Raw genomic sequence first — 15,177 nt, forward strand, 5'->3', positions numbered from 1 at the left:
AAAACCTTGATCTGATGCTACCAAGTATGCCCACCTACTGAAGGACTTAGGGAACTCTTTAGTAAATAGGTCAGTTCTTTCCCTAATTTCCTTTCTTGTCTGTATTTCCATAATCACTAAAATCTTGCTTCATTACTCATACATTCCCAGTAACTTGAATTTTGCCTCATCCATGAGATTCCAGGGGTTAATAAGAGATGGATATAAATGTAAAGTTAGGCAGAAAGTTCAATCACTGCCCTAATGTTTAGAAGTTTTCTAACTAAAAAATTAAGAGAAATTGTGATTGAACTCAACTTTTGTCCAAAATAAACTGGCTTTCTCATGGACATTGAGGACCATTATATTGTCCCAAGAGCAGAACTAATTATTACAAAATGTTGTGACAGCTAGAAGGTAGGAGGATGAAGAAAGGCATCATGTGAAAAAAATAACTTGGGCTGAACCTTGAAATTAGCTAGGGACTCTAAGAGATGGAGGTTGGAAGGGGAATACACAGGAAGGATAGACAATCTGCACAAAGGCATGGAGACACAATGTCTGAGGCTTGGCAAGTAAGTGAGTAGGATTGGACCACAGAACATGTGATGTGAGAGTAATAGGAAATATTTCTTCAAAGGTAGATGAGAGCTGAAGGAATTTGTATGTTTAAATATTGTAGGTTCAAATGACGAGTCAGTGAACTTGTTTAAGTAAGGAAATGACATGGTCAAACTCATGATTTAGAAATGTCATTTTGATGTCAGTGTGAAATATGGACTGTAATTCTGACCCATGTGGAGTTACGTTTTGCATATTCACACACGTATAACATCAATCAAGTCGCTTCCCATTTCAAGGAGAAGTTGGGGATGGAGGGAGAGAATTTATAATGCAAAAATTTTAAAAACAAATATTAAACATTTTTATCACCTGTAATGAGGGAAATATTATAGTAAACAAGAAATAAATATGGACTAGAAAGGGAGGTGACTAGTAGTTATTACCTTCTAAATGATTTATGTGAGAGATGATGGGAACTTGAACAACACTGGTAGCCATATGAGTAGAGAAATGGGCAAATGTAAAATATGGAGGAAGTCTCAGCGTGACATAATAGCTGAATGGATGTATGAAATGATGAAGGTAGAATTGAGATTGATAGCCTGGGTGCATTGCAATCTAAATAACACAATTAAATTCAACTAAACTCCTTTTCAGGGCAAAACACATTTGTAAGCTTACCTTTAAGTTCACTTAAGGCCTTTCTTTGTCAAGTTATGCAAGTCTGACATCTATAGTGTCTTTATTACATCAGGCTCAAAAAAATTAAAAAATTTCAAATGGAAATAATACTGAATAAAATCACAGCCTCAATATGATCAGAGGACCATGATTATAAGATACCTTATCCAACTCCAGTACTCTCATATTAGAGCAGCATGAGGTGAGATTCAGGGAGATTTAATGACTTGCCCCAAATCACAGTGGCAAAGATGGGATTCAAATAGAATTCTTTGGACTCCAACTCTAGCAGCTTCCCAATGTACATCTGGAATTCTTGGACCTGATCATCCCAGAAGATTGAAAAGAAACTATGTTGGAAGGATGTATATAGAGACCTCCTCAATAAGCCTTTTCAACTTGATCCTTTGTTACCAAATTACATGGAGTCTTTGGCCAGAAAATGACAGATGCCCTCCCTGAAATCCATAGATTACCCTGATTCCTCCCTAAAAACCCTGCTCAAGGTTTTTAGAATTTATACTAATATTTGAACACTCTCTACAATAATTTTCACCCACCAAATTTTTTACCAATACCTATCCTTGGGTTTAGTAAATTATAAAACTATGAAGAGCATTCTGCTTTTGCCACCCAATATGTTGAAGTAAGAAACACAACCAGCTCTCCTGAATATACTACCCCCAAACCATAAAAAAAAATCCCTTCAAATAAATTTTGGAGCCACAGAACCAACAAAAGACAAAGTGACTCAGGGTTTCAAACAGAAAAAATGTAGAGGGATAAAACCATGAGGAATATTATTCTTTTGCTGGTTTCAGTTCTCTAAATGATTCAACTTTATTTTTCCACCACAAAAAACACAATCATTATGTTAACATAGTAAAATCATTTATTTGATTTTCTTATGTGATTGAGCCATCTTCTGAGTCCAATTCAGTGGTAACTGATTGGTCTTTCAATTTGTTATGTGATGCAGTGATCTGAATAAAGAAGAGTATATTTCTTAGGGATGACATATCCTTCTCTCTTATCATTCTATTAACTAATATATCTCATTTCCTTTTTCTACTGCAGACTTATAATGGATAAAATATAATATCTCTCTATAATGGACAGGCTGTCTTTAATTGATAAATTAATATTTGAAAAGATTTGACTTAAGGAAACTAATTTGTCTACCCCCAGATACCACAGTAGTTGTCTTCTTATTTATCAACTTGGTATTGAATTCCATATTCTCTTATCTAATGTTCATATTTTTATTTCTTTCATTATTAACCTTATATGAGGTCAACTTACCTGTTGGGTTCCTTCTCCTCCATTAGCCTCTTTGAGTGGGTGTTCAACCTCCTTTTCTATTGTGTAATACTTAATCTCCATTGTAGCCTTAATATTTCCATCACAGTAGACATTCACATTGACAGAGCCAGCAGGGAAATCTTATAAAAAACAAATAAGAATGAGGAACTAAATACAATTCACAGCCCACATCTTTATGTAACTTGAAGAATAGATGCAAAGTTTGTGACCTATGAAATAAGGATTTCACAGCTGTTCTAGAAGACACTTTAAAATTGGGTCTTTTACTTCAACACAAAGACTGGAAAGAAAATCCATACTTGTAATGCCTAAAAACCTTAGGAATCATGAGAACACATCTTTTCAAATAAGAAAAACAATAAAGCAGGAGAATGCTTCCTCCTACTGAATAACCCTCCCTCTTGGATCTGATGATCTATAATTGCCCTCATGATGCATCAGAATTCACAAGAGGCTCTGTCATTCATCAGAAATTGCACATTTGCTATTAATCTGTAGAAATAAGTTTTCCTTAAAAGCAAGCTTCTTAAGTTTGCCTTTGGAAGGAGCAGTGGCAAATGAGATTTTTGAAACTTACATTCCAGTTGCTTATATTGAAAAGCCTTGGGTGGGGGTATCTTAAGTGTATGCTCCTTAAGCGCCATTCACTCCATAACCAACAGCATATAGATAACCCTTTTGAGTGACACAGGTGTAAAGCTCATTAGAGTAACACGAAAGCAGTGTGAACACCCAACAGTGTTCAGTTGCCTTTATAGTTTAGAAAATGCCATGAAAGAATAATCATGGATGGGACAACGCAGTAGAAAATATTGCAAGTGGCATTATTTCAAGTAGAACCTGAGATATTTTCATTTTTATGGTAAACACATCCACACCTCTGCAAAGAATGATTTGCTAGAATCTGGTAGATGACAGTCTCCCAGTCTGGAAAGCAAATGAATCAACAAAATATCAGAGCTGGTCTTAGTCACTTGATAAAAGCTCTGGGCACATTCAAGAGCTCTTCATGGCCAAGTGTTAATCTTACTTCTTTTCATGAGGCATTGAAGATTCCTTTATAATATTCCTCTGGGAAATCCACAGGAACTCAGGTCAGCTCTGATTGTAAGAGAAGCAGTGCCATTGAAGATCAAGGTTAAATATCAGTTTTCTCCTCTCAGTATTGCTCATCATTCAGTCAGTCTAGTCATACAATATGCAGTGAAAAGGCAAAGCAGGACACCATTGACCATGGGGTGGTTTAAGGAAAATAAAAGGCTGTAACTCCTGATCACAAGGGGAAAATAATTTAATGGGGGAGAGGGGTTGGGAAGGGAAGCATCAGAATTGAGACATATTAAAAATATTTAGGGACATCATGCTAAGCCCACAATTGCAAGCAGGTTTTGTGAGGACAAAAAATTCAATGAATCAATCAACATATATTTATTAAACATCTACTATGTGCCTGGCACTGTGCTTTTGAAGGGTAAAGTCATTGTTTTGCAAAGATAGGAGAAAATTGTATAAGTGGAAATTTTCTATCTTTGAACTATGTTCCCCAGAATTCCTTTTGTATTTCTCAGCATCCTTTTCCCTCCATTTATGTGTGTCTTTAAGTTATTGTTTATAACTTTATGTGAGTCCTCCCTCTGTCTCTTCTTTCTCTAGACTGCAGCTTGAGTTAGTTAGCTCCTTTTTAACTCTAGTTTTTATTTTAATAAATTTTACAAATATAGTACCTTACTTATTGTATATTAATCTTAACTCTCACAGAATGCATTATAAATGACTTAGAAAGCTTGAAAAAAAGAAAAGAGATAGGCCCATTATTAGTGGATAGAACTGTTTTTCTTGGTAAAAGTGTAGTAAGTTATGATGACACTTATGGGGAAAAACAACAACTAGGAACCAGAGTTCATCTATAAAGTTATTGATTCATTTCCACCTTAACTCTTCAACACATATTCTCTTCATGGCACACACAGCTTGTGCAAATATCCCAACATTATAGGGTTTACAATTGGGAAAGTTTGGGGGTAATGATAGGAATGGATTTAAACCTGAGACATTAATATTATTTTAAAATGATCACTATTGGTGATGATTCTCCTCAAAAATATCCTCATTGAATTTATTTCTTTATGCTGAAATGCTTTAGTCTGTTGAGTGGTCATCATAAAATTAAGGGTCAAATTGCTGCATCTCATTAATATCAGGAGTTATATAATCAGAATAAGTATGCCAAACAATAACACTTTAGAGTGATATGATTGATGTTATTACTGTGGTCATGGAGAATAGAAAGATCTGAAATGTGGAAGGTAAAGGATGAGGATACTGAGGATGTTACTATCCTTATGTGGATCTCAGTTTCCTCATCTACAAAATGGGGAGGAGATGGATTAAATGATCTTTCAGATTCCTTTCATGCTTTAATGCTTTTATGACCTATAGTTCCATGGTCCTCAATTCCCAGGAAACTTGATACACTCCGAAGAAAAGAGACTGAGAGGGGAGGCATAGAAAAATTGGTTTGGAAATTAGAGGTCCTTACTTTCAATCTGTTTAAGTCACTTTAATTTTCTGACCTCAGCTATAAAATCATTAAATTGAACTGGATGATCTCTAAACTTCTTTTTAGATTTAACACTTTATGATTGTAAGGAATAAGCTAATGTTCTCATGAGAGTCATCATACTGTTTTCTATCTCCAAAATTTCCACTCTGTTCTAGCACACTGGAAATGACCTGATAGGTAATTAAGCATAGCAAATTTAATCCAAAGAAATCCCAAAATGATTGGACATTTCATTGTTTAATCTCTAAAGCGTGATATATTTCTTTTCATGAATATGCAAAATTAAAAAGTCATTTTTAAGCTCTTTGGAATTCCCATTGTCTGAGAAGCTCCCACCATTTGGGGGAGAAGCAATTATATAGCCCAGTCCCATCTGGTGAACATTAATCTCTTTCCCTTGGGTTTCTATGGGAACCAATGTAGACCCATTCTGCTTAGAAACTTGGTTTTTTATTTTCATCCTGAAATGAAGCTATATGTGAGTCATATCTTAAAGAGTAGCATAAATTTGATCTTTATTAAATATGCTTCCTCTAAATTACTAAATTCAGAAAAAAATTTTACTACTAAATAAGACTACTTTTTGAAAGAATCCAACAGAATATCTGCATAGTTTAAACACAAAGGTGATTTTTCTAAAAGTATTTAATATAATCTTTTTCAGTTTAATCCAATACAGCAAAAATTCATAAAATATTTACTATATAAAAGGAATTTTGCTATGCATATGACAAAAACACACGAATCTCTGTCCTTAATGAGTTTATAGTCTACATTGTATGGTTCATTCACAGAGAAGTGAATTTAAGGTCATCTGAGGAAAGAAAAAGACTTAAAAAGTGGGGAATTTAGGGAAAATTTCAAGAAGGAGAAAACACATGAGGTTAGTGATAAGGACTCTGATGGGAGATGAGGATAGAGTATATTCTTGGGTAAGAGGATGGCTATGTAAATGGTTGGAGGTAGGAATGAAATAAGCAAGTAATAGAGTTCATCTAGACTATTGAATATGAGAGAAAGTTGAAAAGGCATATTTGTATTTTATACTTCTAGAATGTTTCTCTCTCCTGAGTCCCCTACTATCTGCATGGCTATATTTTTTTAGTAATTTTCCTACTTCACCATTTATCTATTGCCCAATAAGTATGTTTGTCTCTCATATTTCTTTCCTGGACTTGCTCTTCTCTCTTGATGTTTTTGGGTGATTTCATAAGCAATAGTGCATTTTATTACCATCTCTATGTACATGATTCCAGTATCTATATATTTAGCCCTAAAATTTCTTTTAAAACTCCAATGCAATATCAGCAATTGTCTTCTGGCTAACTCTTCTGAAATGGGAGAAGAGAGTATGCAGGAAGGGTTGGTGGCTATTAATGTCAACATTTTTAAAAACTTCTGTGAGGTCAAAGATATGTAGTTTGAGAAGAAGTCATCATCGTTAGCAGTCAAGAAATCACTGATAACCTTGTGGGGAACAGTGTTATCAGAGTGATGGGATCAGAAGAATAACTTCAAGAGATTCAGGAGTGAAGGCAGAAAATATAAGCAATTCTTTATGAGTGTGAAAGTGAAATAAAGGAGGCATATGATTTGACCTTCAAGAGGTCCCAGGGTCAATTGGATGGTTTGGGGGATTTTTGTTTTGAGGAGTATTTTATTTTTAGTATGGAGGAGACCTACCCATAATGGTAGGCATTGAGAGAAGAGCCAATGGAGGGAAAGAGACAAAGGGAGACTGAAGGATAACCCTATAGAGTTGAACTCCAACCAATGGAAACTTTTAAAACTGTTCATCACCTTAAATGTCAGAATGTCTCAATAAATTAACAGAATATGACTCTAGGCAATATAAATTGGACTTCTTGGCTCTTACTGAAAGGAACAGCAAGTAGTTAAGACCTGTGTTGGCAGGTCATCATCTTCTTTTCCCCATATCTTAACACAGAACCTGTCTCATGCCCTGATCCTTTGGTCTGGTCTCCAAAGGAGAAAGGATAGGGTCATACATATAGAGTCAGAAGGGATCAGAGAAACCATCTCATTCAATGTCTTCATTTAACAGAATAAGAAACTGAAATCCAAAGAGTTAAGGTGACTTGAAAAAGATTGTACCATTTGTGATTGACTGAGCAGAAAGTCAAACCTCTATGTAAATGACAGTAAATCTGTGTTAGTAGGCAATAAATCATTACTAAACATACAAGAAATATTTACTGAACATGCCCTATATCCAATAACCATAAGAAGCAACTGAGGGAGATAATCACTTCCTGAAAGTTTGTCCTTCTTCTAATCTAGGTTTTGTCTCATGAAATCCACTCTCATTCAGTATACCTATCTCAAACTCACATTAATAGAAACACGGCTCTCCCAGGAGGTCAAAAGAAACTGCATAACTTTCTCATTAGGAGGCTTTATTTCTTCCAAACCCCTGACTCTCATAAAGCCAATTAGAGAGGTGAGAAAATTCTATTCATTCAATTAATGTTTCTAAATTATTTGTCTATCACCATCTCTCAATGACATTTTATTACTTGAGGTCCATTTAATTCCTCTTTCCATCTTGTTACTGCCATCTATGAACACACAAAAAAGATGAAAATACAGACATGCAACAGAGGATAAATACATTTTAGCACATTCCCATTAGAATTTTGTTAGCTGCCCCAAAGTGAGAATGAACTGAGGCTCTCCAAAACAAAACAACAGATAGAATACCTGCTTTTTTTTGAGGAGTATTTTATTTTTAATTTGGGGGAGATCTATCCACATTGGTGGGCACTGAGAGAAGAGCTAATAGAGGGAAAGAGATGAAGGGAGACTGAAGGATAACCCTATAGAGTTGAAGAACTCCAAATAATGGAAACTTAAAAAAAAAAAACCTGTACATCACAGTTGGATAGGATAGGATGATGCAAAAAGGGAAAGGCAGAATAGTTTTGCCAGAGATCACTCCTCGGGCAGAAGAATTAGCTGCTTAGGAATTCTAAACCACAAAATGCTATGGAAAAAAAAAGAGTTATAGGAATTCTTTCTCCTCACCTTCAGTCATGAAGCCCAGGAAAGACTTACTCAGGGAGAGATGACTTATTTATCAGTTCAAAGCTTTGTTGGTTCAAGAAATTTTGAGACACAGTTAAGGGAATAGAGACCAAAATTCAGATAGACTGAGATAGAATCTCTCAAGGGAGAAAGTAGAATTAAGGAATGAGACACCTTGTACCTGGGAAGGAAACCAAGGTATAGACTTGCAAAAGAGCTAGCCCTAAAAATAAAGGTGGCAATGTGGAGTAGAGAAGATACTGGGAAATCAACTGGGAAACCCACCCATCAGAGACACCATAGCCAAGGGGAAGCAAGGAGAACTTTTGGGCTCTATAGAGAAGAAAGAATTTTAGGCCCCACAGTACCAAATTTTGTAAGATGTCTTTGCCACACACATTTCCAATGAATGGGCCTCAGCACCATTTTATAGTAAATTTGTTCCCACTCTTCCCATGAGCACTGTGGGCATTTGTGGAAAAGGGGGCCTAGGTTTATGGAGGGAATGTTTTATGTCTACTTTTCTTACTAGATTATAATAATAAATGATTTTGCTAAAGTTTAGTTGGATTTGTTTGCCAATTCTTTAGATGAGACATATTAGCAGAAACCCATGAGCCTAGTGTTAGATCTAAAGATTGACCTCTAAAATCTCAACAACTCTCCTCTTAGGATATGGTCTCTGAGTTGGACTGTGAGGTAGAAGAGTGCCCAGGGTATATGTGGCGGGAGGAGCTATAGATGTTAAAAATTTCCAATACTCTTCCAATCTTCTTTGACAGTCCTTCTACTCTTCCCATGATAGATTCATATCTCATTCCCCACAGTTTGTTCAAGACCATTTCTAATCTCCTTCCTCCAACTCCAACCACATAATTAATGCTTATAGCAGATTACTAAGCTTCCTACATCACTGAGAATACTGAGACCATATAACACGAATTTCTTCAGCCCAACCTCTTCACTTCTCAAATGTCTCAGCATTATCATCCATTCTCTCCTACTTCCCTCTGGCTTTTTAATTTAATTTAAATACTGAAATGGACTGTGGATACAACAATGAGTACTCTACATTTGTGGGGATAGAGGTCAATGAGGAGTCTTCAGAGAAATGGTAAGAATGGTAAAGGGAAAACCAAAATCCAAGAAAGAAGAAATTATTAATAAAGATGGGGTAGTTAACATTGTAAGGCAGGGAGATACTGTATATTGAACATGAGTTTTCTCCCATTTCTCTCTCTTGGGATGCTAAAGAAACAGTCAATCAGAAAAGCTGAGACTGACATCTCTTTATAAATTTCTTTTATATTTTATATTTTATTATTTTGTTTAGTGAATTTAGAACATTATTCCTTGGTTACGAGAATCACATTCTTTCCCTCCCTTCCCTGCCCCCACCCTTCCACTAGACAACATGCAATTCCACTGGGTATTACATTTGTCCTTGATCAGAACCCACTTCCATGGTGTTGATGTTTGCACTAGGATGTTCATTTAGAGTCTCTATCCCCAATCATATTCCCTTGACCCATGTAATAAAGCAGTTATTTTTCTTATGTGTTTCTACTCCCACAGTTTTTCCTCTGGATTTGATAGTGTTATTTCTCATAGATCCCTCCAAGTTTTTGAGGATCATTGCATTGCCACGAATGGAGGAGTCCATTACTTTTGATTGTACCACAGTGTTTTGGTCTCTGTGTACAATGTTCTCCTGGTTCTTCTCCTCTCACTCTGTATCAGTTCCTGGAGGCCATTCCAGTTCCCATGGAATTCCTCCAGTTAATTATTCCTTTGAGCACAATAGTAATCCATCACCAACATATACCACAATTTGTTCAGCCATTCTCCAATTGAAGGGCATCCCCTCGTTTTCCAATTTTTTGCCACCACAAAAAGCACAGCTATGAATATTCTTGTATAAGACTTTTTCCTTATTATCTCTTTGGGGAATAAGCCCAGCAGTGCTATGACTGTATCAAAAGGCTTTTAGCGCACTTTGGGCATAGTCCCAAATTGCCCTCCAGAATGGTTGGATAAATTCACAGTTCCACCAGCAATGCATTAATGTCACAACTTTGCCATATCCCCTCCAGCATTCATTGCGTCCCTTTGCTGTCATGTTAGCCAATCTTCTAAGTATGAGGTGATACCTCAGAGTTGTTTTTACTTCCATCTCTCTGATTATAAGAGATTTGGAACACATTTTTATGTACTTGTTAATAGTTTTGATTTCTTTAACTGAAAATTACCTATTTATATGCCTTGCCCATTTATCAGTTGGAGAATGGCTTGATTTTTGTACAACTGGTTTAGCTCCTTATAAATTTGAGAAATTAGACCTTTGTCAGAGGTTTTTGTTATGAAGATTGTTTCCCAATTTGTTGCTTCCCTTCTAATTTTGGTTGCATTGGTTTTGTTTGTATAAAAACTTTTAAATTTGATGTAATCAAAATTATTGATTTCAGATCTTGTGATTTTTTCTAACTATTCCTTGGTTTTAAAATCTTTCCTTTCCCAAAAATCTGACATGTATACTATTCTGTTTTCACCTAATTTACTTATAATTTCCTTTTTTATATTCAAGTCATTCACAAATTATGAATTTATCTTGGTGTAGGGTGTGAGGTGTTGATCCAAACCTAATCTCTCCCATACTGTCTTCAAAATTCCCCAGCAGTTGTTATCAAATAGATTTTGGTCCCAAAAGCTGGGATCTATGGTCTTCTCATAGACTGTCTTGCTGAGGTCACTTACCCCAAGTTTATTCCACTGATCCTCCTTTCTGTCTCTTAACTAGTACAAAATTGTTTTGATAACCACTGCTTTATACTATAGTTAGAGATCTCGGACTGCAAGGCAACCTTCCTTTGCATTTTTTTTCATGATTTCCCTGAATATCCTTGATCTTTTCTTCTTACAAATTTAACCCCACCCCACCTATGGAGTCAGAGCCAGAGCCAGAGTGTGCTAGAATCAGTGAGTGAGCAAGGGGCACCTCTGGAGTGAGTAAGGGGCACCTCTGAGTCCTTGGCAGCTGACTAAGACCATAGAGGACCTATCCCTGAGAGCAGCTAGACCTGTGGCCCCAGCAGGCTGAGGAGCACAGACCGTGGGCACCGGCAGGGAGATAGCACAGAGAGGGGAGCAAACAGTGGGAGTTGCGGAGACTCCAGAGCTGACCTTAGCCAAAATCCTTGCTCCATTGCTCCATACTCAGAGAGCCTGCCCATGTAACTCAGAATTCTGACTGAAAAGGGAAGGAAAAAGCACCACAGGAATGGCAAACAGTGCCCAGGAGCAACAACTTTCCAACCTCAAGAAAAACAAGAAGAAGGGGTTGACCCTGGATAATTTTTAGAGAGGAAAAACCCAGGCCACAGAGGGAATAGAAGAGGAAATCCAAATAAATGCACCAAAATCTTCCAAAAACATGGAAATTGTCCACATGCTCTTGAAGAATTTAAATTGGAGCTTATCAAAAAGATGGAAGCCTTCTGGCAAGAAAAGTGGTAAATAGATAAAAAAGAAAATAACAGCTTAAAGGACAAGAACTCCCAATTAGAGAAACAGCTGGAAGTCATGACAAGCAGCATAAACCAAATTGAAAAGGAAATTCAAAAGAATATAGCAGAAAATCAAAAGACTAAAACAGAAAAACAAAAGATTATAGCAGAAAATCAAGAGACTATAACAACAACAACAACAAAAAAACAGGCCTTAAGGACCAGAATTGAGCAATTAGAAACCAATGATCTTGCAAAACAGCAAGAATTAATAAAGTAAAGGCAAAAAAAATTACAAAAGAGAAGAAAACATAAAGTATCTCACTGAAAAGATGATGGGTCAGGAAAACAGAGCATGAAGAGACAATTGGAGAATCATTGGTCTACCTGAAAACCCAGAAATAAACAGAAATCTTAACATCATACTACAAGAAATTATACAAGAAAACTGTCCTGATGTTCTCTAACAAGGGGGAACAATAGACATTGAAAGAGTTTGTAGAACACCCTCTACCCTACATCCTCAAAAGTTAACTCCAGGAAAGTAATTGCCAAATTCCAGAACTTCCAAGCTAAGGAGAAAATTTTACAAGAAGCCAAAAAGAGACAATTCAGATATCAAGGAGCACCTATCAGGATTATATAAGATCTGGCAGCTTCTACACTAATTGGCATATGATATTCAGAAAGGCAAGAGAATTGGGTCTTCAACCAAGGATCATCTATCCATCAAAACTGACTATATACTTCCAGGGGAAAGTATGGGCATTCAACAAAATAGAAGATTTCCAAGTATTTGTAAAGAAAAGACCAGAACTAAGTGGAAAGTTTGATATCCAAACATAAAAAGCCAGAGAAACATGAAAAGGTAAATAAGAAAGAGAGGGAAAAGGGGAAAATGTTTTTATGCAAAATTTCTTCTTTAAGGGCTTCAATAAGATCAAATTATTTATATTAATATGGGTTAAATGTTATCTGTAACTCTCAAAAATCATATTCACTGTTATAGTAATTAGAGGGATAATTCACAGGAAGAAATGGAGGTAGTAAGTGCTATAAGATGATATGCAAAAAAAAAAAAAGAAAAGAAAAAGGGAGGGGGGAATTGAAGATGGCACCAAGAGATACTTGAAGAAATAAAATAAATAAGACAATCTTTATCACACAAAGACACACAAGAGAAGGGGAAGGGAAGAACACTCTTATAAGAAGGAGAGGAAGAGAATGCTAATAGGCAATACTTAAACCTTACTCTCAGTGAAATCAATTCTGAGAGGGAAGAGCATCTAGATCCATTGGGGAATTGAATTATATCTTAGAACCCTACAGGTAAAGTAAGAAGGAAAACTAATGGGGTTGGGGGGGCAGGTAGTACAAAAAGGGAGGGAAAGAAAGGGGCGAGGGAATTTAACAGATCCTAAAAAAATAAGAAGGGAACAAAAATGAGAGGGCAGAAAGAGAAGCTTATTAAGGATGGGGATTAGGGGGACTGATTAAAAGCAAACCACTAGTTTAAAAGTATATAGCAAAAGAAGAAATGACAGAACTAGGAGAGGATATCAAAATGCTGGGGAATACATATTTGGCAATCATAACTTTGAACATGAATGGGATGAACTCATCTATAAAATGGAAACAAACAGGAGAGTGGATTAGAAATCAAAATCCTACCATATGTTGTCTGCAAGAAACACACTTGAAGTGGAGAGACACTCACAAGTTTAGAATTAAAGGTTGAAGCAAAACTTATTGGGCCTCAACTGATAGAAAGAAGGCAGGAGTTTCAATCATCATATCTGACAAAGCTGAAGTAAAAATAGATCAGGTTAAAAGGTAGAGGGAAGGTTACTATATCCTGATTAAAGGCAATATAGACAATGATGAAATATCAGTAATCAACAAGTATGCACCAAATGGCAAAGGAGAAACTAGTGAAGTTGAAGGAGGAAATAGATAGTAAAACTATACTAGTGGGAGATCTGAACAAAACAATGAACCCCTGCAGGACTAATGATATGAAATGTCACTTCCTTCTGGCAAGAAAACTGAAGGATTTAGTGCAGACTGAAGCATTTTCCTCTTTTTTCTTGCTTTTTTTGAAACATGGCTATTGTGTATATGTTTTGCATGACTTTATATGTATAATGGGTATCATAAGTCTTGCTTCTCAAATGGGGGGATGGGCTAGAGAAAGAGCATTTGGAACTGAAATAGAAATAAGATTTAATCTAAAAGAATGAATAACCAAGGAATAATTAGAAATATTTAATCCAGGAATGTTGAATTTAAGTTCCCATAGTACTAAACAATAATGTTTATCAGTGTTTTTTAAATGCACTATTTTCAGGAAAAGTACTGTTGGATATTCAGCATGTCTCCAAAGTGTTAGTGCAGTCTTAACTCATTAAAGCTTAAAAACTTTTGGGAAAACCTGTATTTGACAAACTTCATAATTTTTGGAATTTCCAGAATTTAAAATTATTTGAGGTAGATTCTATCTTCTACCCTCATTCCAAGTAAATTGTATCTTACAAATATAAATCCCAATCAACATCCAGAGAATTTGCATGTGATTTCATTTTTCTTCTTTTTAATCTCTTAAAAATTATTATTTCAATGCTCAATCATCACATTTCCCCCCTCTTGCCTCCTATTCACTAAAAGGAAGAAAGAAAGGTAGGAAAGAATGAAGGAAGGGGCAAAAGGGAGCAAGGGAGGAAGTAAGGTAGAACTCTGTCATAAGAAGAGCAATGCCCTGGAGCCCTAGCTGATCTTTAGTTAATCCGAATTTTTAAAAAGTTTCAAATGTCAAGTAATATTCAAGATAAATTTTTGTAGAATTAAAACCTAAATAAACATAAATTTATAATAAGGATGTTTGCAGGTTAATATTTTAATCTTTGGTTAATCCAAATATCATTATAATTGGGTCAGGAAAAAGCATTCCATTTAGAGTTTGAATACTGGCACAGTTTATTAAGCTATAGGCAAAGTCAAAAATATTATTCTCTTCACTAATACAATATGAGTGAGAATCAGGGATAAACTACAGAAGGAAATGATCCCAAGTAGATGAAACAGCTAAAGAGACAAATGTTGCCCAGTATGATTAAAATATATCTGCTGAGAAACAGTAGAATATATCAGCTCTTAAAGGAAATTCAAACACCCCAGTAATCATAATATTGCAATAAAATCAATAATTTTAGCCTGGTATAATAGCTGAGCTATAGTAAAAGCATTATATTAAGAAGGATCCATTTAATATCATTGAAGAGGTTGGCTGTTACTTTACCACACAAGCACAAACCAGTGCAATCTAACCTTACATAAATGGCAAACCTTTGTGATTATCGATCAATATTAGCAACAGCTTTCTGTGTGTACAGCCCCAATACAGGAAACACCTGACAGAACAATTTGAGGTTATGTAGGAAAGTGAAACTATAATAAAACACTGTAAAGAAATTAGGGTTAAGGTTTATCATTCATTAATCCTCCCCCAATCAAAGCAAACAA

At 35.7% G+C, this 15,177-nt stretch overlaps 1 protein-coding gene across 1 annotated transcript in view; it reads right to left on the reverse strand.

The window, feature by feature from the left end:
* LOC130455238 (B-cell scaffold protein with ankyrin repeats-like) overlaps positions 1–3,191 on the reverse strand; it is a 90,097-nt gene extending 86,906 nt beyond the window's left edge. Inside the window, exons 1-2 of the mRNA XM_056803826.1 lie at positions 3,125–3,191; positions 2,527–2,666 (exon numbers count right to left, since the gene is read on the reverse strand). Coding sequence (XP_056659804.1) covers positions 2,527–2,666; positions 3,125–3,191 — 207 coding nt within the window. The remainder of the gene's footprint in view (positions 1–2,526; positions 2,667–3,124) is intronic.
* Positions 3,192–15,177: the final 11,986 nt, after the last annotated feature.

Source organism: Monodelphis domestica, chromosome 6 (genome assembly GCF_027887165.1).
Source record: "Monodelphis domestica isolate mMonDom1 chromosome 6, mMonDom1.pri, whole genome shotgun sequence".
Taxonomy (NCBI): Eukaryota; Metazoa; Chordata; class Mammalia; order Didelphimorphia; family Didelphidae; genus Monodelphis; species Monodelphis domestica.